A 26,986-nucleotide genomic window follows, 5' to 3' on the forward strand; every position below is an offset into this window, starting at 1 on the left:
TGAGTATGAACACCGTCTTGCAAGGTTACCCTCAGAGTGTGATGTTCCTGAACGAGATAGGCTGTGACATCTGGGTGCAGGGTTACGAACTCCAGAAACTGGGTCCAGAGAGCCAAAAGGTGGGAGCAGAGCCAAGTGAGGTCTTTGCTGATCTGCTCCGCTATCTTTTCTGGATTGTTCAGCATCTGGAAGGGTAAAAAGTAGATATTGTCAAGGCAAACTAGTGACAATGACCTTTGAATTGGTTTTTATTTTATTTTGCAAAAAGTCAAACATCTGAATAAGCCTGGAGGAGACCCAAAATGATTCAGAATAGCACAGCACAGTCGTGCCTCTTGTACATGAGTCTCCAGTTGCGTTTTTTTCAGGATACTGAACGCGGCAAACCTGGAAGTGTATACTTCCGGGTTTCACCGCCTGTGCATGCGCAGAAGCGCTCTATCACGCCACGAGTGTGCTCAGAAGCAGTGCTCTAGTTGCAGACTTTTTCGGGTGCGAATGGCACCCCAGAACGGATCGAGTCCATAACTAGAGGTACCACTGTAAAGCCTAATTGGGTTCCAACTATGGGAAATGAACTTAGGCAAAACAACACAATGGTTCAGCCCGGACACTAAGATCCAGCGCCGAGGGCCTTCTGGCGGTTCCCTCATTGCGAGAAGTGAGGTTACAGGGAACCAGGCAGAGGGCCTTCTCGGTAGTGGCGCCCACCCTGTGGAACACCCTCCTTTCAGATGTGAAGGAAATAAGCAGCTATCCTATCTTTAAAAGACATCTGAAGGCAGCCCTGTTCAGGGAAGTTTTTAATATTTAATGCTGTACTGTTTTTAACACTTGCTTGGGAGCCGCCCAGAGTGGCTGGGGAAACTCAGCCAGATGGGTGGGGTATAAATAAATTTATTATTATTATTATTATTATTATTATTATTATTATTATTATTATTACTAGATTAGGCCACAAACCCATCTAATATGGCATTGAGTTTTTCACAGTGATCAACCATTTGCCTATGGAGCAGCTGACACAAGCAAGACACGGGTTCTAAAAGATTACATTGGCTCCCAGTGCATTTCCGAACGCAATCAAAGTGTTGGTGCTGAACCTTAAAGCCCTAAATGGCATTGGCCCTGTTTACCTGAAGGAGTGTCTCCACCTTATTGTGCAGCCCGGACACTGACATTCATCTCAGATGGCCTTCTGGAAGTTCCCTCATTGTGAGAAGTGAAGTTACAGGGAACTAGGCAGAGGGCCTTCTCGGTAGTGGCACCACCCTATGGAACACCCTCCCATCAGATGTCAAGGAGATAAACAACTTTCCAGAGACATCTGAAGGCAGTCTTGTATCAGGAGGTTATTTTCCATTGGAAGCCACCCAGAGTGGCTGGTGCAACCCAGTCAGATGGGTGGGGTACAAGTAAATCATCATCATCATCATCATCATCATCATCATCATCATCATCATCTTAACATTGTACCCTGTCCTCTTGTGACTCCTAGGAGCTGGTGTTCAGAGACATTATGTCCCCTAACACCTTTGAATTAGGGGCAATCTTTTGCCAATATGCACTAAGATAAGGAGTTCAGGATTCCCAGCTCATGTAAGTTTAGCCAGGATTACGTCCTCATCCCCAGCTCAGCAGAAGACATTAAGACAGTTTGAGTGCATTGTGCATATTAAGGAAGCTATGTTGAAATTTTGCAACTTTTATCAAGGCTCTTTTCCGTAGAATTGATCATAAAATTGTAAAGTTGGATGGGACACAAAGGGTCATCTATTCCAACTCTCTAATTCATCTGGTAATTTCCCTGGTATTTTGTGTATCTTGAAATGCAACTCAGTGTGAAACTCAGTGTTGGCAACGTGAGATACAGAAGTCTATACTGGAAATGTTGCTAAGCACTTTTCCTCCCTCAGAGTTCCTCAATCGTTTCCTTCTGGAAGGGGCTTCAAATTCTCCTGAAAATTTTGCTTCTTGCAGAGTTCAACTCAATCTTGCCCTGGATTTGATGGCATCTGTGTCCTGCCCCTCTCCTTCCCTATTTCCAGCTTCTTCAAATGAACATTTCTCGTGAGCATCAATCTAGATTGAGCTTCTGACAAGGATAATGGGAGTAGTAAAATATTCAAACTGTTTTGCGAGTCTAGTTCAGGGAAAAGATTTAAGCTGACAACGAAAGATGGGGTGATTTGTGACAAATATCTTTTACAGCGGCTGAGATCTAGTTTCTCCTGCTGGCAAGAGGCTATTCTGTGCAGTGTTGCCAGGATGACATGCTCCCACCAGATGAAGGTGGGTGTGGGACAATTTACAACTATTTCCCTTTCTCCCTCCAGATCTTTATGCTCCCCCAAATTCTGCTTGGTGGGGATTGGGAACCCCTTCAAAACAACATGAGATGCAATACATGTGGGAATGTTCAGGGTGGCAGGATATATTGTTTATTAATATCCTTCCTAACTTGCGCTAGCAAGTTCCTTTGTGTAGCAGAGTTACATCCCCCCCCTTTTATATGCACAGCAGATAGCTGGTTGTAGGCTCGTGTGAGCCTCTCACTATTATACAATTCAGTCTGCCTCAGGTTGAATTGTATGTTCCCTTGAATCCGTCTTAAAAGAATAAAGATGCAGCAATCTTATTCAAAATCAATAAAAGAAGTTTACTCACATCAGTTCACAGTTGGATTCCTGAAGGCAGACTTAGTTACAAATATGTACATGTGGATCTACCCCATATGGGGGAATAATCCCAGTACTTCTGCTAGCTGAGAGCTAGCAGAACAGTCCTGACCAGAAGCTGGTCAAACAAAGAAGGAAGTCAAAAAGAGAAAGGGGTGCTGCAAGACTCGTCCTTTCGTTAGGTCACACCCACCTTCTATCACATGCAAAAGGAAGGATGTTCCAGCCAGGAGGAACAGGAAGTTTCGACTGGCTGGACCAAACATTCCCTCGCATGTCTTCTCTAGCATTACAAGGAATGTACTTGACTGCCTCTCATGGATCACATCCCACAATACAGAATGAGAGGCAACACGAGGTGCTATGGTGAAGCGTAGGAGAGGGAAATGGACAAAAAATTGCCTCCCATCTTCCACCAGCAGGTTCCCTTGCTGGAACTCAGGATTGCACCTAATACTACCATTCTACTGAAGCTGCCTGTGGACAACTAAGTGTTCTTTCCTACTGACTGCAAAAATAGAAACAACAGACATCTCTTGTTGTCAATTATACATTGTCCACTAGATGGTGCTGCTCAATCTATAATGTTTTTTAAAAACCCCGCTAACACGCCAAACTTTTTCTGATGCATCTGCAATATTTCCCTTGCTTGTTCCTCCAATCACTTCCGAGCAGGGTGGTCAGCCTAGTTTTTAGTTTAGAATTAGAAAATGCCGCATGATAAAAATCAGAGATTTCAAACAGAGATACTGGCAGAATAAATCTCTCTTTGTTCTGTGGCCAACAATTGCTTATTATCATTTTGCAGGGGGTGGTGGGGATAATTCAGTGTGGTCTGTTCTTTGGGGGTACTCTTCTGCAGCCATAAACTGTGAAAGTGGCAAATTCCCTGGATTAGATCGATTACACGGAAGACAGATTTGTCAAATGCTCTTAGCTATGGCAGCGAAATGGGGCTTCCATATTCAGATGCAACATACCTCTGAGTATCAGATAATAAAATGCATGTCTTAGTTCAGGGTTTGCCAACATGGTGCTGTCTGTACATTGTAGGACTCCTATCATCCCCAGACAGCTGAGAGCAAGGATGATGGTCTAAAAGAATCTGAAGGGAACCTCATTGGCTTCCTTACTAGAATAATAAACTCCACCTTGCTTCAAACACCAGGCATTAGCAAGAGATTTCATCCTTCTACATGCAGCGGACTTTAGCTTTGGCCTCGTAAATAAGCTAGAAGCAAGCAAAGCATAGTTTTGGTCTCCCCAGTAACCTTTTAACCCAGCTTGAATTGGGGACAAGCATAAACATTCAACCTTTCTTCTATTTTTCAACCTTCCGGACTAATCAACTATAAATGCTGCACTGCAATGGTCAGCAAAAGCTACCATGAGACTGCCAGCACCCAACTCCCATATCTTGTGACCTTGTCCTGTCCTAAAAATTTTACTGGGCAGCAAAGTAAGCTAGAAAAACCCCAGAAAACTGTCTTTTCGTCCTGAAAAGTAAGATGAGCGTCGCAACCCCACAGTCGCCTTTGACTGAACCTAATCATCCAGGGGTCCTTTACCTTTACCTTTTACCCTGCTTACCAAGTGCTAACTCTTGGCTCTGCAAGATGAGGTAAGAAAAAGGAGGAAATAGCACATTGTCATAGGGAACACTGATAGCCAATAGGATCATGGTAAAGTCCAACCAATGTATTTGAAATGTATAAATCTCTGAATGTATAGGATTTGGAACTGGGTTCCTCTGAATCTTCTTACTGTACTCTGAATAAATCCCCTTTTTCCCACCACTGGTGTGAATGCTTTCGACCGTCACCCCAGCTTTGGACTTTTTGTCCATAACGTTGGCAGTCCAAGTATTCTGGAATACTCTCTCTGCTGAAATATGGGATGTCCATTTGGTATTGCCATTGCACCATCTTCTGAAGGTACACCTGTTTAAGCAAGCATTTCCCTGATCTCCTGAACCGAACTTCCTGTGTCAGTGGCTGCTTTAACTCTTTTAACAGTTGTGCTGTTTTAATGGGCTGTTGTATTGAATATTCTAAGTGTGGGTGGTTTATTGTAATCTTTCAAGGGGGTTGTTTTCTTGTGTATTTCAATTAAGTGTGTTAATATTTTCTTTTTGTAATTGCTTTTATACTTGTAAAACTGTTTAGAAGACACCTTGGCAATTAAGTGGCACGTACATGAATAAATAATAATGCTAATACCCCTGGCTTAATCAAGTTCTTCGCTTTGGAACTGAGCATAATACTACCCAGCCATTCTTAGAACACCACAGGGCACCATAATGCCAGCCATGAGAAACATCACCAGTGATTGTCTCACAATCAGATCCCATATTCAGCAGATATTAGGCCAATTTCGTCCACCCACAGAAAATCCCATGCCTAAGAACAACTTGGCTGGATATCTCTTTTGACACAGGTGGCGCTGTGGTGTAAACCACTGAGCCTTGGGCTTGCCGATCGGAAGGTCTGAGGTTTGAATCCCCATGACAGGGTGAGCTCCTGTTGTTCGGTCCCAGCTCCTGCCAACCTAGCAGTTCAAAAGCACATCAAAGTGCAAGTAGATAAATAGGTACTGCTCTGGCGGGAGGTAAACAGTTTCCATGTGCTGCTCTGGTTTCGCCAGAAGCGGCTTAGTCATGCTGGCCACATGACTCAAAAAAAACTGTCTGTAAACGTTGGCTCCCTCGGCCAATAAAGCGAGATGAGCGCTGCAACCCCAGAGTCGTTCGCGACTAGACTTAACAGTCAGGGGTCCTTTACCTTTTCAGCCATCATTGTAGCTATCATGTGGCAGTAAGATTTATAAGATGAACCAGCCTGTGTTGGGTGAAAGTATGTTGTGTTGTTGTGCCTACTGCCAATCAACTTCATTCAGTGATTTTACATTATGTAATTTGAAGAGTAAAATAAACCTCTTTCCAAACCTTTCAGGGGTTTTTCTTTCTTTCTTTCTTTCTTTTTTAAAAAAGCCTCAATAGCTTTTGCTTTTCTTCATAGGGGGTAAGGAAGCTTGAGAGATTTGTTCTTTGCAGATTCCTATACAAAATCACTTGGTCTGCATATGGATCAGGGCGGGGCATAAATAAATTATTATTATTATTATTTGTTTCTTAGTTTTTTTTACATCCCACAGTCTGCACCAAGTGAGGATAAGAGCATCAGCTAGGTAAAGCAAGGTGTAGCATGATAAAAGTCAGAGTCAGAACATCAGGATCGCAATCAAATCAGAAGCAGTGACAAATGATTGGACTACCCCAAGAAATAGCAATTGCCATTAAGATACAAAACCCTGGGCAAAAGAAAAGATATGTATTCAGTCTTTGTTTAAATATATCCATGGTGGAAGCCAACCAGACGCAACTAGGTAGGACGTTCTGAAAATGTGGCATCACCACCAAGAAGGCCCTGCTCCATGTCACTTACAAGGCACGATCATGTGTCACCTCTCAGCAATTTAAACATATCAACATATTTGGATACGTTTTTGACAGAAGATAAACATATACAGATTTTGACAGAAAATAAACATTTTTTGAAAAAAGATGTTTGAGAAGGTTTGTGTGTTTTCTTTTAGAAAAGAAGAATGCCGTGTGAATAAGGAAACTGAACAGAATTGAATAATGGGAAAGAACATGCAAAAGGGGAATGGGCTGGAATGAAATGGATTTGCAAATCTCTGACAGAAAGTGCTCCAACCCCATGCAGAAGTCATTGTGCTAGAATGCAAAACTCAAGTAATTTTTTTGCACTCTAACACAACACTCCCTTCCCCATAGACAAATGCATGTACTTGACAATGGACATGCATCTTTGAAGAGGGAAAACGAAATATTGCTCTTGTAGTTGTTTGGGAAATGCACACATGGGTGTATGCTATTGTGCTAGCTACCTGTAGCTCTGCAGACAGCTGCAACAGGGTGTCTTCTACAGAAAGATCCTCTAGAAAAAAGAAGAAGAAAAGGGTACAATCAATTATTTCAGAAGCATCTGTGCCCAGGGAATACAGCACTTATGGAATACTTAATTCGCTATCAGAGGAATTACTAATAAGAGGAATTACAAACAAATATGGGTTTGACTCCATATGCTCTAGAGTTATATTGTATATTAACAATAGTACAGTAATCTCCTTTCCCATCTCAGTCACAGCAGCCACTATGGAGAAATTATCTCAACACTTTAGATTGAAGTGCACCCTGCAAAAGATTATCCAAGTTTGTTTTGATGCTGTATGGATGACTGTACACGAGACTTGACATCTGTACCTGTATTTGTCTTGTAAGACAACACTTTGTGTTGGGTAATTTAAAAAAAATAAATTTCTGTAAAGTTTGTAAAGAAAAAATAACAATAAAATATGCAGTTTACTCCTTAAGCTGCAACAGCAAAAATACATATCCACCTTTCCCCCTTCACCAAAGGAGCTGCTCAAAGGGGCTTAGAAAAAGATATGTGTAAACACACACACATCACTTATAGTTGCTCTTCTTACTCCACCGCCACCCCCAAAATATTCTCCAATGGGTCCCTCAATTTGCCACAGCAGATCTTGGGGACCTGGGTGGGCTGTAGGTGAGGACGAGAGAAAGAAGACCTGTTCTGTGAGCAGCCGTTCCTGCTACATTGGCTATATAGTCACTCACCGTATTTCTTTGAGGAGTAAGAAAGCTTGGGGTGGTGATAATCAGAATAATGGCATGCAGAATAAGTTATTTATAGATTTATAGATTTATAGATTGTATTCCCAAGTGAGAGCTGGACCATAAAGAAGGCTGATCGCCGAAGAATTGATGCTTTTCAATTCTGGTGCTGGAGGAGACTCTTGAGAGTCCCATGGACTGCAAGAAGATCATTCTTATGGAAATCAGACCTAAGTGCTCACTGGAAGGACAGATCCTGAAGCTGAGGCTTCAATACTTTGGCCACCTCATGAGAAGATAAGACTCCCTGGAAAACACCCTGATGTTGGGAAAGATTGAGGGCACAAGGAGAAGGGGACGACAGAGGACAAGATGGTTGGATAGTGTTCTCGAAGCTACCAGCATGAGTTTGACCAAACTGTGGGAGGCAGTGGAAGACCAGAGTGTCTAGTGTGCTCTGGTCCATGGGGTCACGAAGAGTCTGACACGGCTAAACGACTAAACAACAACAACAATTCCCAAGGTTTATTGTTCTGTGAACTTATAGAACAGCCTGTCAGGGAGGCTGGCATTATTGCCGTTATATTACAGGTGGTGAGAGGGTTGTCACAGCAAGAAGTGTGGCCAGCTTTAAGCTGGGGATAAACTGAAATTTGGGGGTTTGGTGTCCCCTGCACAAAGTTTCCTTTTTAATGGTTGTTTGAAGGTGCTCCAAACAGTACCAAAGGGAAAGGAAGCTGTGAGCCCATTGCCAAGGTAACTGGACTGACATGTGTAAGCAGTTTCCTTATGGCAGCAAAGAGGGGAGATTGGTATGGCAGAATCAGTCTTCTTGTTGGGCTTCAAGTCACCTGAACATGAGAACCAGTCCATGTGCTCAGATCTCAGGCCATAGCTGTCCTCTTACCTAACTTCAGCTGCGGCAAATTGGGAATCTCCTTCGTGATGAAGGCATAGTACATGTGGAGTCCTCGATACGCCTTGAGGAGAAGGAGGCAAAGGTCTTTGTGCCACTTGTGCGCATGGTGCATGCAGTTTTCAGAGGGCGCATAGAAGCTACCCTGCATGAGAAAGGAAGAGAGAAAGGGGGCAAGAGGAGCAGATTATCACAACGATCATTTTTTAAAAAATATTTATTAAGTTTTCCATTTTAATAATCCAATAAAAACCACATTAAAACGTTCCAAATTACAATACAATCAAAAAAAGCCAAATATAAATGCCAAATTATATATCTTTGGGTGACTTCCCATGCTCTGAATTTCACGGAGTGCTGATCATCTAGTATCACATTGCATTTCTTAATCAGTCAATAAACCATTCTGATGTTGATCCTTCGCTTGATTTTCATTTATGTTTGCAACCACTGGTCTGTTCAACTTTCACCTTCATAGGTGTGTGTGAAATATTTTTCCCTGTTGTTATCCACATTCCAGCAATTCCGTTTTCGATTTCTGCTCACTGGAGCCATAATACGCCACATCCCAAACAAAAAGACACCATTTGCTCTGGACAGCCATCCAGAATTCCCCTCTGTAGTCTCGCGCCATCTCCCAACATGCTGGTACCTCCACTAGAACAAAATAACTCCAGTCCAGAATTCTTTCTATCCTTCCACTGAGGGTAGCTGCCAGAATTCTCACCCAGTCAGTATTATAATTGAACCACAATGGCAGCAGAGTGTTCTTTCAAGCTCGCTTGCATATTTCAAACAGTTGCCTTTCGGGGGAGGTTTACCAGGTAAAACTGCAAGTACATATACAGTCATACCTCGGGTTACAGATGCTTTAGCTTGCATTTTTGGGGGGTTAGAGACGCACCGAAACCCGGAAGTACCAGAATGGGTTACTTCCTGGTTTCGGTGGTCGCGCATGCGCAGAAGTGCTAAATCACGTTTTGCACATGTGCAGAAGCACTGAATCGCAACTCGAGCGTGCGCAGACCTGGCGCTGCAGGTTGCGAATGTGCCTCCCGTACGGATCAACCCGAGCGCCCACTGTATATCAAAAGAGAATAAAAAAGGCTCACCTTCCCCTGGGGTTATACAATTAATTCACCAATTAATTCCACCAGTATTGCAATGCTCGATTTACAATAGTTCCAGGCTGAGTTGGCTTAAAAAGACTTCCCTTGGAGAACAACACCAAGGTTTAGCTAGACCAATATTTTGCATGTCAGGTGTTTCCAAGACTAAGGGTGATTGTGATGACCTCCCTACTGTCTCCCCGACCCTGTAAGCAACAATAACCCAATAACCCTCCTGCTGGCATACTAGTACAGGGGATCTACTTCACCCAGAGAGCCGCTTCTGATAGCTTCTGGAGCATTGTGTCCCTCATCCGCTCTGAATCAGCTGCTAATCACAGTCATTTTGGTGATCTTACGGTGATCTACCTATGGGACCGCCTCTCCTGGTATACACCACGAAGGACCTTAAGGTCCACAAATGACAACACCTTGGAGGTCCCAAGTCGCAAGGTGGTTAGATTGGTCTCAACTAGGGCCAGGGCCTTTTCAGTACTGGCCCTGACTTGGTGGAACGCTCTGTCACAAGAGACTAGGGCCTTTCAGGACTTGACATCTTTCCGCAGGGCCTGCAAGACAGAGCTGTTCCGCCTGGCCTTTGGTTTGGACTCAGTCTGACCCTTATGTTTCCCTCCCCTTATTGTTTTGATCTATGGGCTACTTTTAAAATGAGGCTGCATTTTAAATTGTATTTTAACCTGTATTTTAAATTGATTTTGTCCCTATTATGTTTTAATTGTAATTTTACTGGTGTTAGCCGCCCTGAGCCCGGCTCTGGCCAGGGAGGGTGGGGTATAAATAAAAATTATCATCATCATCATCATCATCTTTCAATAGGAGCGAAGAAATCCCTCTCTTTATATCTCAATCATTCATGATTTAATAAAACACTACTATGCTAACTTCCCTTCTAAACTAAGGTGTTCCCCTACAGCCCAGAGCTGTGTGCACTTGTGTGTACATGCATGTGTCAGTGTATCTTGTGTAGCAATGCGTAAAGAGAGAGAGAATTACAGCAAAGACACAATTCCCACATGTCATTTTTTTTCTTCCTTCTCGCTGTATTTATCACGCTGCAAAGAGGTGGTATTCCACCCTCGGATTGTTTAGAAAAGCCACGACAGCAGCCAAATGTTTCATTTTGTTTCGAAAGTCATCAATTCACAACACCACCTAATTTTCAAACTTAATGCAGTGTGGTTGCAAAACAAGGCAACATTTTAAAGGACATGTTTGCAGCCTGTCTCAGTTCAAAATGCTGTGAAACAAGATAATAAACAACGGAGGAACAGAATGGGGGATGCGTTATTTTACAGCAGTGAAAACTTGTGCTTTTCTGAAATCCATCCTCCAGTTTTTTTGAATGCTTTCTGCACCTGTGAAAGACATTTTCATTGTTCTGACTCATTCTCAGGACCCTTTTAGAATTTTGTAAAAAAAATAATTGTGGGTTTGGGGCTTTGGTCTTGCGTTATCACTGCAAGGTGGTCAAGCACAGTGTCTGTTTTTCTTTCCAGTGAATGACTGGATTTAGATACATTCTTAGGGAAATCAGCCCTGAGTGCTCACTGGAAGGACAGATCCTGAAGCTGAGGCTCCAGTACTTTGGCCACTTCATGAGAAGACCTGGAAAAGACCCTGATGTTGGGAGAGATGGAGGGCACAAGGAGAAGGGGACGACAGAGGACGAGATGGTTGGACAGTGTTCTCGAAGCTACCAACGTGAGTTTGACCAAACTACGGGAGGCAGTGGAAGACAGGAGTGCCTGGTGTGCTCTGGTCCAGGGGGTCACGAAGAGTCGGACACGACTAAACAACCACAACAACTGATCCTGCTAGCAGGCACACACAAAAGGACTTCTACTAGTGCCTTAGGAACTTCCCCTTCTCCTCCCCCCATGGTGTGCCCCCTCACCCGCCAAAATGTGCTCTGGGGGTATAGAGAGTGAGAAAAGGGGGAGATGATTCCATTGGGCAAGTAGAAACTCTTGACCTAATGGAACACTTGTAACAGTGCAACATTGAATTTTTCCCAATATTTATCCAGCACTGGTCAGATTCCGTGACTGCCCGTACTTTTTTTTTAAAAAAAAAGAGGCTGCCCATTTACTGCCCACATTTTCTGACTTGAAAAAGTATTTTGAGAGGCATTGACTCCTGGCATCTCCCTCCCTCCCCCCGGGATTTCACTAATGTGTGTGAAGCCAGGAAGGCTGCAGGGCACTGGACCAATGATTTGTAGAATCAGTCACCTCTAAAGTAAGCCGAGTCCAGCAATAATAATAATAATAATAAATACATATCCCCTTTGTGAGACTTTCACTGAGATTCCTCTCCCCTTTGAGAATGTTTGAATGTGATTTCAGCATAGCACTAGTTGAAAACCTTTTATTCCTTAGCCAAGCTTTCAAATTTGAATTTTGAATTAAAGTGCCATCAAACACTTTGATTTCAAAGGACTTTTAATCTTCAGACATCCGGACATTCTGTTTCACTCTGGGCCAACAAAATTTCCCAGTGTGTTAGGGCTCATTTCCCCTAACACACAAAGTTTGGAAAGCAGCTCCCCATAATACAATACACTTTTGTGGTATTTTCACTCATGTATGCATTTCTCTGCACATTTGCTCCTATTATTATTATTATTATTACACATGCTTGGGATGGAGAGCTACATCACAAAATTCAGAGAAGTGTGAATTTTGAAGGACAGTTCGGTTCACCTATCGTTTTGGGAAGGATGAAACGGACAGGCTCACATTAGAAGGCGAACGGCACTGAATTTGCATGCTATCTCTACGCTGGATACATAAACCTCCTCGAATATTAGCAAGAAAATGTCAGTGTGACATAAATTATTTCAACCTGACATAGTGTGAGTTACAGTCCGGATTGGAATTTCAGGAATTTTCATAAGTACATACGAACAGGCTGCTGGATCAGGCCAATGGACCATGTAGTCTCACAGCAGCCATCCAGATGCCTGTGTGAAACCTGGAAGCAAGATTCGAGCAAAAGAGCTCTCTCTTGTGTCTTCCAGCAACTGGTATTTAGAGCATAACTGTGGAGGCAGAGCTTAGCCATAATGGCTATTAGCCACTGATAGCTTTCTCCTCCTTGAATTTGTCCAATCTCCTTTTCACTGAGCCATTCAGAGCAGAGTTATATCCAGACCTCTCCCCCTCCCTTACTTACAAATTAAGAAATGTACAGGCCGACTACAAGGAACATGCAGACAATTAATACCTTTCCCAATTGTTTATCATAAAACATGCACAAAGCACCTTGGAACAGCACCATTATAGAATCACAAATGAACTTTCAAGGTGTGCATTGCATCATTTTAATTACCAACCTGTCCTGCGTTTATTGATCTACTACTTTTCTATAATGTGACAGGTCATTACCAGAATGCTGTAAAATGACTAGTAACAGAGGAACAAACTGGCGGTGCTATGTTCAAATGAGGCAAATTACTTACTCCCAACAGAAGCAATTTTGAAAGAGCTATTAAAAGAAATAATTAGGAAGAAGTGTCTATTCACAATGCCATATTTCAGAGTGTACGCTTGCTTTCCTTGGGTGTAATTTCCCGAGGAAGGTCTCTCGTCAATGCTGTTGACCTCCTCCTCCGCAGGAACACACCCTGAGGTTCACAATGCCTCTTAAGACAGATGGTTTGGAAAGGTGGCAAAAATATGCTTTGTGTGGAAGAAAGTGGATAGAGAGTTTTATTCCCTCTCTCCTAATTCTAGATCTCATGGGCATCCAATGAAGTTGCATCCTGTGTATTATTGTTATTATTATTTTGTTGCTGAAGGTTAAGAACAAGCCTACCAGCAATATATCACAGCTTCTATAGCCTACATATAGTAAAAAGATAAAGGACCCCTGACAGTTAAGTCTAGTCGCAGATGACTCTGGGGTTGCAGTGCTCATCTCGCTTTACAGGCCGAGGGAGCTGACGTTTGTCCACAGACAGTTTTTCTGGGTCATGTGGCCAGCATGACTAAGCCGCTTCTGGCGCAATGAACACCAAAACCAGAGCAGCGCACAGAAACGCAGTTTACCTGCCCACTGGAGTGGTACCTATTTATCTACTTGCACTTTTGGGCATGCTTTTGAACTGCTAGGTTGGCAGGAGCTGGGAAAGAGCAACAGGAGCACACCCCGTTGTGGGGATTCAAACCGTCGACCTTCTGATCGGCAAGCCCAAGAGGCTCAGTGGTTTAGACCACAGCGCCACCCGCTTATATCACAGCTTCTATAGCCTACATATAGTAGGAATATTTAAAGTGAGAGTCGTCACAGCTATCCATAGTGAAAAGTAGAAGTCGGCAAATTTTGCTCATAAAAATATGGCAACCCTATATAACCAGCCCTCGATAATTCAATAAGAACTATGACATAGATGCTTAGTGGCAGGGAGGAAATGGTCCGAATTTCCATGCTGGCTTGAATACGCAGCCCATGATTTGGCTGCTCATTTTGGGAGCTTTTTTAAAGGACCTTGATCAACCTGACCTTTAAAGAAAATTTCCCACAGCTCCACATAGGATCAACAACACAGAGCTCTATCCAACATTCTCCATCCGCTAACGCAAGGGTGCTTGTAAAAATAAATAAATAAACAGTGGCTCTTGCAGTAGCGGGTGGGTGAGTTTTAATGTTGCACAACAACATAATCTAATGCAACTGTTGCACTAGCAGAAACAAAGTTACCTGCATCCTGTTTATGCATCCTCTTGTGCACCAACATTCCACTGGTGCAAAACATTTCACCAGTAGAACGAGTTACCGTACTTTTCTGTGTATAAGACGAGGGTTTTTTAAAATTAAATATTAATGTTAAAAATGGGGGGTCGTCTTATACACAGATAGTGCATAGTGGGGATGTGGGATTGGTTGCTGCCGCGTGCCAGAGATTGTCTGCGGCTATTGGTAATGGGATTGGTGGCAGCGGGAAGGGCTGGTGTTGATTGGCTGTCGCTGCTGCAAATGAGCATGATTGGCGGCCTCTGCCTGCGAGGGGACAAACGATGTGAATGATTGGCAGTGTAGCAGCGTAGGGCAGGCGGGTGACTGGTTTTTGGCAATCCCCCCTAAAAAAAGCTCAGCAACTCTGCCCCCCAAAAGCTATGGGCAATCCTCCCCCAAAAGCTCAGCAAGTCTGGACAATCTCCCCCCATTTTCTTAATCTGGAATCCCCCAAAATGGGGGGCATCTTATACATGGGGGCGTGTTATACACAGAAAAATATGGTACTTTCATGTAACACTGCATCGCATACACCCCACGTAATTTTCCCACTTGTTCCTCTGGAACATTATGATTGTGGCAGGGACATCTCCAAAGCAGCGTCAGTGCTTTCCGCTTAATTAGGAGTTCGGAACACTTTCCCCAGCTAGTAAACAAAATTGGTCTCTTCTCTATGTAAGTGGGGATCATCGCATCATGGCACAGCTTCATTATTTGACAGTTTCTGAAGCAGCAGATTAAAGAGGAGGGAAGCAGGACTGTAATAATTGGTTCTCACCAGAGCTCCCAGCACTGTATTGCTTTGCAAAAGGAGGCAAAATAATGAGTTTGCAATGGTGCTGAAGCCAAAGTTCTGCATAGGGGTGGGGAAGGAAATTCAGTTTGCATTTAAAAGTGAACCTACTTAATTTATACCTCCTGAAACTATAGGGCAGGGGTCAGCAAACTTTCAGCCGTGGGCCGGTCCACCGTCTCTCAGACCATGTGATGGGCTGGACTATATTTTGAATGGAAAATATGAACAAATTCCTATGCTCCACAAATAACCCAGAGATGCATTTTAAATAAAAGCACACATTCTACTCATGTAAAAACACGCTGATTCCTGGACCGTCTGCGGTCCGGATTTAGAAGGCGATTGGGCCGGATCCAGCCCCCAGCCTTAGGTTGCCTACCCCTGCTACAGGGAAACTGAAACACAGCCATGCTTTGGCATTCACATTTCTCTACATTTTGTAATGCAGTTCTCCAGCCAAAATGCATATAGAGTGGTGGTACCTCGTCTAGCGTTCACCTCGTTGAGTGCCCATTCCATTGAACGTCTGCGGCAAACTTGGAAGTACCAGAATGGGTTACTTCCAGCTTTGCCACTCGCACATGCACAGAATTGCATGCACAGACATGGCACTTTGTCCAGCGTACTTTTCGGCCATCGACCAGGGCTCCGGAATGGATCCCGGTCGCAAAATGAGGTACTACTGTACTAGAGTAAGGTAACAACAACAACAACAACCACAATTTTATTATTTATAACAACAACAACAACAATTTTATTATTTAAACCCACTCTGGGCAGCTTAAAATGTGCGTAGGCTAGGGAAAATAATACAATGCATCTTTGTGTTCTGTTTTCACTAACATATGCATTTCTAGACATGCTTTACCCCAGTATACACAATTCTGTACACATTACTTGGCTGGAGAACTGCCCTGCAAAATTCAGAGAAGTGCGAGTTTTCAAAGGATGGTTATATTTTGATTCGGGTATCATTTCAGAGTACACCAATTTGGTCGGTTTGCCTTTATGTGCAAACTGGATGGGATGTCTTTCCAACTCCAAGTCCTCCCACAGTGCCGCAACCACAATGGTGCTACGTCAGGGTGTAGCATTGTTCCAAAGCAGTTTCCCAGACTGGGGCCTCCAGCTGTTTTTGGACTACAGCTCCCATCATCCCTGACCACTTGTCCTGCTAGCTAGGGATGATGAGAGTTGTAGTCCAACAACAGCTGGAGACCCAAGTTTGGGAAACCTTGTCCTAGAGGCATGGCTAGTGGGAAAAGGTCACGGCCCAAACGGAGATTTTCAAGAAGATGGACACATTCCTGAAGATAATTCTGGAACTCATAGTCTCAGGAAGAACTGCAATAAAGGATGTGCTAATGAAGAGCTAGATCATGTGTGCCACTGCTTTTCCCATTTGCCCCAATTGAGCCAATGGGGAGCCAGGGCAAGGTTGGTGCTGGCAAAGGTCACAGCAGGTTCACCAAGTACCCACAGGTATTTTGCACATGCTGTCATGGGGTGTACACACAATATTAATCGTTTGTTCATGCTCACTTAGAGTACTTGCAAAGAAAAAAGCCCTACAGTGGTACCTTAGTTCTCAAAAGCCTTGGTACTCAAACAACTTGGAACCCAAACACTTCAAAAGTAAGTATTCTGGTTTGCAAACCTTTTCCGGAAGCCAAACATGCTCCGTTTTGAGTGCCACACTTCCGTTTTGAGTGTCACGCTGAGGTCTGTCTGTTTTTGCTATTTGTTTTGCATTTTTGTTTTTGCGGCTCTTTTTGTTTTGTTTTTGTGACTGTGTGGAACCCAGTTCAGCTACTGATCGATTGTGTGACTGCAGTACATTGTTTACTGCCTTCTTTTTATGGATCAATGGTCTCGTTAGAGAGTAAAATTCATGCTAAGTTGCTGTTTTAGGGGTTGTTTTTAAAAGTCTGGAACGGATTAATCCATTTTGCATTACTTTCTATGGGAAAGCGCACTTTGTTTTGGAATGCTTTGGTTTTGGAACGGACTTCCTGAACGGATTAAGTTTGAGAACCAAGGTACCACTGTATTATGAATAAGAACCGGGATATTTGTGCCCCCCTTAAATGCCAGCATTCAAGAAGGCAAAACAACAAACAGAAATGGAGGCAGATTTGCTCATGCCAAAGAGAGCATCCTGATGCTGTTCGGTCACATAACCAGTGCTGTGAATTCGCACTCTGCAGCATCCATTGTTGGGTGAGACAGCGAGGTTGAAGCTACCTCCCTAGAGCCACAGATTCAGCGCAGGTGTCAATTCTTGCAAAGAGCTGTAACTCTCGGAAGACAGTTTCACATATCTCCCTGCAAAAGATCCGCGAGGGACAGAGCATTCTGTCAGGCTACGAAGCTACGTCCACCCACTGTATCCACTCCAGAGACCCTCTTGACATCTGGAGGAGAGCAGCGCTATGCAATCAAGCCAGCTGTGCAACATTTCAAGTCACACTGTTTTTCCATGGAAAAGGAGGGGAAATGAAAAGGATGGCTGCAGAAGATGAGTAAATGTGCAGAGGATGAGAAGAGTAAACTTATACAAAGTGTCAAGCAATCACCAGAGAGGAAATACCACCCTGTCACCTGATAGTGATCAATGACTCCAACCTTTCCAGCTTTATTTGCTTTACAGTCAATCTGACATTTCCTCACGGACGCCTTTATTGGTTTCTTTCAATCTAGAAGACAGCCGTGGCTTCCAGCCTCAACTCCAATGAATCACAAGCAATTGTGTGGGAAGGGATTGTCTCCGCCAATCTCCTGGTCTGCTGTCAGATGCACCATCCCATAAAATGCCCTGAATGGGATTACTGCACTGGTGATCAACTTCTGATCATGACAGGGTCAAGGTTCTTGTGCAAATTCACAAAGCTTGGAACAACTTTGGCACAAAGTACCTTAAGGACTTTCTGATTCCTTATGCCCCACCAGAGGTCTTCTGGTGGGGCACTGGCGGTGGTCCCACGAATGGCACTGAGGCTGGCCTTTACCAGGGGCCAAGCCTTTAGTGTGGTAGCCCCTGTCCTGTGGAACTCCTTGACACTAGAGGTTTCCTCTGCTCATTTTTAAACATGTGAAACAGATGCTCTACCACTGAGCTATGGTCCTTTGCCTATGCAGCAGTCACAGTTACTTCACCCTGCTCCTTTTTAAAGCTTTGATACAAATAACTAAAGTACAGCCTGGTGTCAGGGAGCTGACAAGGAAAGCAAGTCATTCGCAGATCAGAGAAAGACAGAGAAATACCGGTTAACTTACATTTAGTTTCTTGGTTAAGGAAGCAGAACACATGGAAACTTCAAAGGTTCTTCCTGTCTAAAAGAAGCAGTTGCCCAGACTGGCTTGTAGCTCCTCCTTCACTCCCTATCCTAGTATTAAGACATCCTTCTTGTGCTGGGCCCGGGGGTTAACCTGAGCCACGCGGTCCAGGTCCGGTCCCGAATACAAGGATTCCATGAGGAGTCAGTCCAACAGGGCCAAGGCAGGAAACCAGGCTAGGTCTGGCACAGGGTCTCAGGCAAGTTCCAGCAAGCAGCAATGTTGTTCCTGCAACCTGGGGCGGGGTCCGGCAGCCTTTTATCTCTGACGGGGTAGCAGCCGGTCCTGATCCCCCGGTGACTCACCTCCCTGTCTCACCCAAAGGCGAGCACTCCTCCTGCGAGTACTCAGGTCTCTCATTCTCTCAGACCTGAGTCTCTGCAGCTCTGGAGATGTCGGTGGGTTACTAGACCCAGCCACCACCTCAACCTCTCCTGACCCAACTGGTAGTGGAGCAGCTGTACACGATTGCCCAGCAGAGGGCAACAAGGTAATCCCCGCATCTGGAGCCAGGGCAGGCTCAGGCCCCTGACTCGGCCCAGCTGGTGCTTGTTGCAGGGGAACCTGTGCAGACTAGGGCTCTTCAGAATCAGGCCCCAGACTCGGTTCAGATGCCGCCTGAGGCAGAGGATCCGGTGTGGACCGAGACTCCTCCGGTTCCGAGTCCCAGGCCATCACACCTCTGTGGTGGGCCTCAAGGACCCTCTCTGTTTCTGCCTGGCTCTCTGCTCAAAAATATGCAACTTACACCTTGTTCTGGGAGGTTGTCTTGCAGGCTATCAGCAGAGAAGCTGTCAGAGTTGCTCTGTGGTAGAAAGGACAAGTCTGATTCCTGTCTCTGCTGGGGCAGCTGCCTCTTTCCTCCTCTTCATCATCCTTCAAGCTCCCAGCCTCCAGTACTTCCCAGCTCTTTCCCTCCTCTGTGTGTGTGTGTGACCAGCTTCCTACCACCAGAATCCAGAATCAAAATCTTCTTCTATGCTTTCTCTGAGATGTTCTTGGTATGGCAACTTCCACCTCTCCTCCTTAGCCAGTCCCTGACATCTGGCAATCCTAGGTGGGTTGTACACATGGTCTGGATTTGGATAGTGGCTGCAATCTACACTATGCTGCTTGGGGAACACAAGTAGAGGGAAATGTTTCTTCAAGCTCTTCTCCCTCCTTCTGCCTTTTGAACCAGCAATCACAAGTATTCCAAACTTTTGTTCGGCAAGTTGCTTTAAAAAGCAAACAGCTCTCATTTGCTGCAATTCACTGCTGTGCATCAAAGAACGTCTGGATAACTGGGGGAGATTAGCATAAATATCCCATTCTCTCCCTGATTTTTGCTTCCTTGCTCCTGCAGGCACCTCCTGTATTATTCATAGTTCACCCTCCAGCCTTGAAGCAATTTACAGGCAAGGACAATGAAATTTTATGAATCGTGGAGCAGTTTGCCATTATTTGGTAGGTCATTATGCTGTGCCAGAGACACCATGCCTCTGGATCCTGGGATTCACAAATGGGAAGAGTACTAATGCACTCAGGTCCTGTTTGTGGGCTTCCTATAGGCTTGGGAATAGGATGCTGAATGAGGTAGACCTTTGACCTAACCCAGTAGGACTCTTTTATCCCTGTGTTTCCTCTCTCCCTATTTCCATATTTTCAGGGTGGTTTGACATTGCAATCAACATCTGGTAGGGCATGTGGGAACGGAAAATATACTGTTTATGCAACCCCTTCAACAATTCTATTTGGACACACCTGATTTCTTTCAGTATTTGGCTCTTATTTTTTTCCTGTTCCCCACTGACACTGTGGACCCACTCACAGTGACCCACCTCCCCCCTAGGGAGCAAGGCCCGAGTCAAGAAGGGGAACAAACTGGACAAGATGACATTCTGAGATTTAAAAAATTGGCTACAACTTTATTGATTCCAGATGTAGGTTGTATGTGGTTTAGGCATTGGGTGTATACCCCACACAGCACTCCCCTGGTGGAGGGCTGTCACATGACAGAGTCAAGCCCAGGATTAGCGGGTCACCCACAAGCTGCAGGTCTACCCTCCCAAGTCGCTGTAGGAAGCGCTATGGCCCATCTGCCACACACCTTGGTTTTGGGATAGAAACCTCCTACTTTGTTGTTGTTTATTCTTTTAGTCGTGTCCGACTCTTTGTGACCCCATAGACCAGAGCATGCCAGGCACTCCTGTCTTCCACTGCCTCCCGCAATTTGCTCAAACTCACGCTGGTAGCTTTGAGAACACTGTCCAACCATCTCATCCTCTGTCATCCCCTTCTCCTTGTGCCCTCCATCTTCCCCAACATCAGGGTCTTTTCCAGGGAGTCTTCTCTTCTCATGAGGTGGCCAGAGTATTGGATCTGTCCTTCCAGTGAGCACTCAGGGCTGATTTCCTTCAGAATGGATAGGTTTGATCTTCTTGCAGTCCATGGGACTCTCAAGAATCTCCTCCAGCACCATAATTCAAAAGCATCAATTCTTCGGCGATCAGCTTTCTTTATGGTCCTACTAGACCCCTCTAACAGGGTATCCTGTTATTGCACAATTCTAAGGTGGGGGCGATGCACCAGTTCAACCACCACATGTTGTTAGGCAAGAAGGATTCCACCCAATGCCTTATGTGCCAAAGTTGTGACTATTGCTATGGGGAAAGCAAAACCTCCAAACGGGGCCAATCTGTTTGGAGGAGAAATTCCTTCCTGGCTCTGAAAACGGCAACCATTATTGAACCACAGTAAAGCCGAAGAGCACAGAGTGCTAGAAGGGGTGGTGGTGGGGAGATTAGCATACATAAAGCCACAGTGTCATTGAATGGGGGCTGGTGTAGGTAGGGTTGTTCTCCGGCCGACAGTGGCCCCTGGGGTCGGCTGCAGCCAGCCTTTAGTGCCTCCTCAAGGCCCTCCCTCCTGGCCCAGCTGGATTGGCCAGGATTCAAATCAACCCGATGGCGGGAAAGCCCACCAATCCCCAGCGGCCAGCCTGAGAATTCCCCACAGCAGCAGAGCTGTCTTTCCCATTGGGTTTACTGGTGTGTTGTGCCAGGGCGCCAGCCTCTCAGGGGTGCCCCAGTGAGTGGGGGAGCTGTGTGGCTTTGCAGGAGACCTCCCCTTTCCCTCCTGCATGTCCACCAGCTGCGCCCCATCAACCATATGGCTGGCGGGCATGCAGCTTCCTTCCCAAACCCCCGCGGGACGATAGCGATCTCCACAGAGGCTTGGGAACAGGTCAACAACTCTGGGAAATGGGTGTGTGGGTGGGGCACTGGAGGGATCTTTGCACCATGGTGCCGGATATGCTTAAGATGGCCTTGACAACAGGCCAGCTAGGCCTGGCATTGATCCGGCGGGTGGGCGGGGGGGAGCCTGGCATGGCAGGCTGCAACAGCCGCCCACCCTGTGACCAATTTTTTTCATTGTTTCATGCCGTTATGTAATGAAGTCTCTCTAATGAGATTTTACTTCTGAGCAGGCATGAGAAGGCTTTGCATTTAGTGGCACCAGGGAGAATATTGGGCTGTTAGTTTCTGAGCCAGAAATCTTCATCTCTTCTTGGCCGATGGACCTCACCTCCTTGGGCGTACCTGAGGAGGACTAAGGAACCCACAATCTACTCTGGAGTTTTGGAGGAACAAAACCGATCAATTCCTACCAGACCTAAAAGTTTTTAAAGCTGAACTTTTTGGTTCTGATCAAAGAAAGAGTTAAAAGCATTTCATATCTACACACACACACACAGACACCCTGGAATTCTAATCGTTCTAATTCAGAATGTGGTCTATGTATAATTGCACATATAATGCATGCATAGCTGTCAACGTTTCCCTTTTTAAAAGGGAAAGTCCCTTATTCTGAATAGGATTCCTTACAAGAAAAGGGAAAAGTTGACAGCTATGAATGCATGTACCTAAGCTCTTAACTCAGTAGAGTTAATGGCAGTTAATAACCTTGTTAGACACATGATTTTAAATCCTACCTCACTGTTTGTTTTTGTGACATTATTGCATTGCTTTCAGGAAGAGGGGGCGGTGTTCTTCAGTTTCTCTTTTAAGTGTATATAATTCTTACAGAAAGGATGGGGCCCTTTCATCCCCCAAGAAACAAACAATTCTTGATCGTGTCTTGCGCCCCAACTTAGACTTGGGACATAGAATGGTGGCTGTTAGTATTTAGCTGTGGTTCCTGCACTGCACAAAGTTGGACTAGATGACAATTCTACGATTCTATGATCAGTTTTGTGTTAATGCTGATACAGGAAAGGGAATTCATAGGGTTATTATTAGAGGCTTAAATATATATATATATTGTGGAAATAGAGATATCACAATGTCAGATGACTCCTCCTTCTCAGCCATTTGCAGTAATAATTAGGAATGAAAGCTAGACATCAAACTAGACATTAGCCCCTTTCAGTGTGCTGGGTTTTTTGTGCTAGTTTGATTCCTGTCTCAAACAATAACAATAGTAATTCCTTTTGCAATTATTTTAAAGTTCAGCCTTACTTCCACTCTCCTACAGTGACAATTCCCCCAAAGTTTTCAAGTGCAGGCCCAATGTATAGGACATTCAAAAGTCCAGATTAAGCATTATGAGATATGGGGCATTGCAGTATTCTGGTCCCTCTTTTCCTGAAAGGGGTGCAAATGATAAATCAGCATGCAGAAGAAGCTGAAGTAAAGCAGGCTTCTGTGCGTTAAGATGGCGTAAATTTACACCAGAGTCAAATACCGTTCAGCAGTCAGCTGCTGCTCTGCCTAAGTCAAGCAGAAGGAAAACAAGCCTTTGAAACAGTCTTCTATGTCAGGTTTCCAGGTCATGAGACTGAGCTAAATGGGATTAGAATCCAGCCTAAGTCCTCCATCTCTGATGCCATGCCCCCAGAATGACTCTTTTTTGGGATTTACCCCAGCCTAGTCTCAGTTGGCACACAGGTGGCGCTGTAGTCTAAACCACTGAGCCTCTTGGGCTTGCTGATCTGAAGGTTGGCGGTTCGAATCCCCGTGACGGGGTGAGCTCTCGTTGCTCGGTCCCAGCTCCTGCCAACCTAGCAGATCGAAAGCACACCAAAAAGTGCAAGTAGATAAATAGGTACCACTCCGGCGGGAAGGTAAACGGCGTTTCTGTGCGCTGCTCTGGTTTCGTTGTTCCACTGCGGCAGAAGCGGCTTAGTTATGCTGGCCACATGACCCGGAAAAACTGTCTGCAGACAAATGCCGGCTCCCTCAGCCTGTAAAGCGAGATGAGCGCCGCAACCCCAGAGTCGTCTGTGACTGGCATTAACTGTCAGGGGTCCTTTACCTTTACCTTTTTTTAGTCTCAGCTGGCAGAGCCAGAATGTGCAAATTATGCCAGCATATATTTGGCTAAACTGGGGTTGAGGGTTTAATGTCTGCTGAGTTGGGCACCAGCCATCTGAGCCAGAGATCTGCTGCATCCTAAATTGTTGCCTTCCTTAGAAATCTTGTCATAGGCCTGTCCCCCCCCCCCCAAATAATGTTTATTTATTGGTAAATCACCACCACCACCATCATCATCCACCTGTGGAAAGTGACTTGCCAATCTAACCTTTCCTTTTCTGTTAACCATTCAGAATGGTATGCAAAACAGTCTGACTCACTTTGCCACCTTCAGAAGTTGTGGGGATAAATCAAGCTCACAAATGCAAACTCTGTGGGCCTATTTGACTGAAATTACAATCCTGCTAAGATAAATGGCCAAGTCAGCTTCATCTCTCTTGAAGTGCAAGTGCCTAGCCTATACTTTGTGAGGATAAAAATGTTCAAATGCCCCTCCTAAGATTCCCCTTTGTCATTTGAAAAGGGGAAGGAAGGACCACCTAAATCCATTTCCTCATTTTTTTAAAAGCCTCCGCGTGAATTAGAAGTATCCTGATGGGCAGTAAGCCAGAAAAGCAGAAAGCACACACTCAAAATTAAAATGAAATAATAAAACCTGTGTCCGGCATGTCACTTTGCAAGAGCTAGGGAAATTGGACTGGTACAGCCTTCTGCTCCTGACATTTAATTATTCTGCACAGCGAGAAGTCAGGAGCGCTGAACAAAGAACCTTTGACGCCTTGTCAAAAACAGCAGCGTGCCAAGCTCCCTTGTGCAGAATCAAAGCAGGGGAAGCAAGAAGGAGGAGGATTGATTGAAACCCGTCTCCATTCGCAAATGAAGACAGCAGCGAGGCCTTTCTCCTTCTCAGATATCAAGCTGGTCAAATCACTAGAGACATTTGTACCAGCATCCGGGAATCAGCTGGATGGCTGGGAGAGAAAACTTCAGAGGGCATTTATCAGTGGCAAAAGAGTGCCATCTGTTTTGTGCAGTGTGAAAGGGCACTTCCTCTCAAATGTGGAAGAGATTTTGCAGCGAAGACAAGCAAGTTCCTCTTGGTACAAGTCTTTGGGGCTACAGACTTACTCCTGCATTGCACAGAGCTGAGCTAAATAACATTTGGGAACCTTTCCAATGCTATGTGTAAGTTGATGTTTCTATGTTTTACACAGGGCATTTCCTTGATCTCTCAACCCACGTCCCTGTTACGAAAAAGGAGCAATGCTGCTGAGTGCTCCAGATGGCTGGAAAGCCAAACAGGATGTTGATGTTTTGGGACTGTACCGTGGGAAGAAGGGACAGTCTATTATGTGCACTGAGCACCGGATGTTAGCTCAGAGTGTCACATGACCCTGTACTGGAAGTACATGGGTGGAGTTATTCTCTCTCTGCAGCTGGGTTTCAGAGAGTGCAGACATGTTGTTCTCTGCACTGAGGAAAGACAGAAATAAAGGCATGTAAATACATTTCTGTCTGTCTCTTTCCCCTCCCTGGGGATGGCAGGGAGTGAGGAAGAGGAGGAGTGGCTGTGTTCTTCTCACGTTTGAAGAAGGATCGGCCGATAAAGACCTCGCCTTGTCTTGCCGGGAGTCGCTGACGGGGGAGGCCAACAAGGAATCAAGCCGGGCACCTGGAGAGTGCCAAATGCCTCTGAATGACAAGGCTTGAAATCAACAGTCCCGTCTTACATTCTGTGTTGTTTGTATGGTATGTTTTTAAATGTTCCCCCCCCCCTTATGTAGTTTGTTTGTTTTATTATTATTATTTTGCACACACGTGCATGTTTTTAACCATCAACATTTGTTTCTCCCGAGATCTCTGTATTTCCCTCTCTGGCAGGGATCCCAACTTGAATAAAATATTGGGGGGGGGGGAGAGAGACCTGCTCCACATAATCAATCACATGACATGGTCCACACACACTATTTGAATGGCAACTTGGGCAGGGGCTCCCTCTCAAATATTTTAGGGGGGGCGATGAGACCTCGGACCTCGGGCTCCTATGCTGTCTGGTATCCTACCCGGGCGCCATTGCTTGGTTCTGCTGTTACATTTTTAACCCAACCTCCCATTCCCATCGGCTTCTGCAGCCCAGCTGCGGCTGAGATTCCAGCCGTGGGCGTTCCAGAAACTGATGGCTGGTTGTTGTCAGAAGGGGCTGGGGTGTGTGTGTTGGGGCAGTCCAGACCCCCGCCAGCAAATCTGGAGCTAGGGGTGCCAACTTAAACAAAATCCTTATGTAGTTTGTTAAGGATCTTGGGACTTGTAGGTACCCTTAAAAAAAACCCAAAACTTCATTTCCCAGGATTATTTAGGGGAAGCCATGATTTTAAAAGTGGTATAAGAAGGCTTTAAATGTAGAGATGGATGAGATGAGTGTGGGGTGTGAAACATAGAGCAGTCAAATACAACATTCCTAGAGTGGACATATTTAGACATGAAAAGGGATGTTTGTCCAGCCAGTAGATAAACTTCCTGTTTCCTCCTGTACTGGGACAAACTTCCTCTACATGTGACCAGAGGTGGGCATGACTTTACCTGTGCAGGTAACAAAAGCACAGGACTGGCCACCACATCTCTCTCTTCTCCATTTTGCTTTCGTCGAAGAAGCATCAGCCTGATATGCTCTCTTGGCTTCCGGCCAAGAGAGGACAAAGGAACTCTCTCCTTATGGGATAGATTCCAGGTATATATATTTTGTAACTTAAGTCTGCCTTCAGGGATCCTTTTGTGAAATGAATGAAACTGTGAATAAACTATTTTATACTTTTATACAAGACTGTGTTGTGTCTATCTTTTTAGGAGGGAATAAAAGGGGAATTACCAGGAAACTTATTTTAGAGGCTTAAACAAGCCTGGCAAAAACGTTATCCACTGTGTAAGTTTAAAAAGGGGGGTGTTACTCTGCTAAATTGTAGAACTTGTTAACACAAGTTGGGAAGGATATAATTAAACAATATATCCTCTCCTGCCTCCCTGAACATTCCCACGAGAACAATTTGGCACTCAAAATTCTACAAGGAAATTTGGAGAAGGAGAATGTCTGAAACATTTCAACTGTGTCATTGTTCCTTAACTGGTCAGGGGATGTTCTTCATCGTGGTAAGCCATAGGCTCCTCCTACACAGTATGAGGCAGATAATCCATGCTGCCCAATAATAATGTCAAAAATATGCTCTGATCGGAAATAGATGGCCTAAATATGCATCTAAGCATCAGCCAGAGCACATGTCTACAACAAAGTGCCCGCAGAATGTTCTACCGATAAATTGAAGCTTCTTCAAGCACATTACCCTCAACTGACCCAAAACACAACAGAGGGTGTTAAAATAAACAGTTTTGTGACGCAGAATGAGTAATGCATCTCCGGCTTCCCACACACCATAGATTTAAAACA

General features: G+C 44.8%; 1 protein-coding gene across 1 annotated transcript in view; it reads right to left on the reverse strand.

Annotated features, from left to right (window-relative positions):
- FAM135B (family with sequence similarity 135 member B) overlaps window positions 1–26,986 on the reverse strand; it is a 143,020-nt gene that overhangs the window by 17,974 nt on the left and 98,060 nt on the right. The window contains exons 8-10 of the mRNA XM_083621833.1: window positions 8,246–8,399; window positions 6,588–6,637; window positions 30–185 (exon numbers count right to left, since the gene is read on the reverse strand). Of these exons, the coding sequence (XP_083477959.1) occupies window positions 30–185; window positions 6,588–6,637; window positions 8,246–8,399 (360 nt within the window). The remainder of the gene's footprint in view (window positions 1–29; window positions 186–6,587; window positions 6,638–8,245; window positions 8,400–26,986) is intronic.

Source organism: Podarcis filfolensis, assembly GCF_964270895.1.
Source record: "Podarcis filfolensis genome assembly, chromosome: 7".
Taxonomy (NCBI): domain Eukaryota; kingdom Metazoa; phylum Chordata; class Lepidosauria; order Squamata; family Lacertidae; genus Podarcis; species Podarcis filfolensis.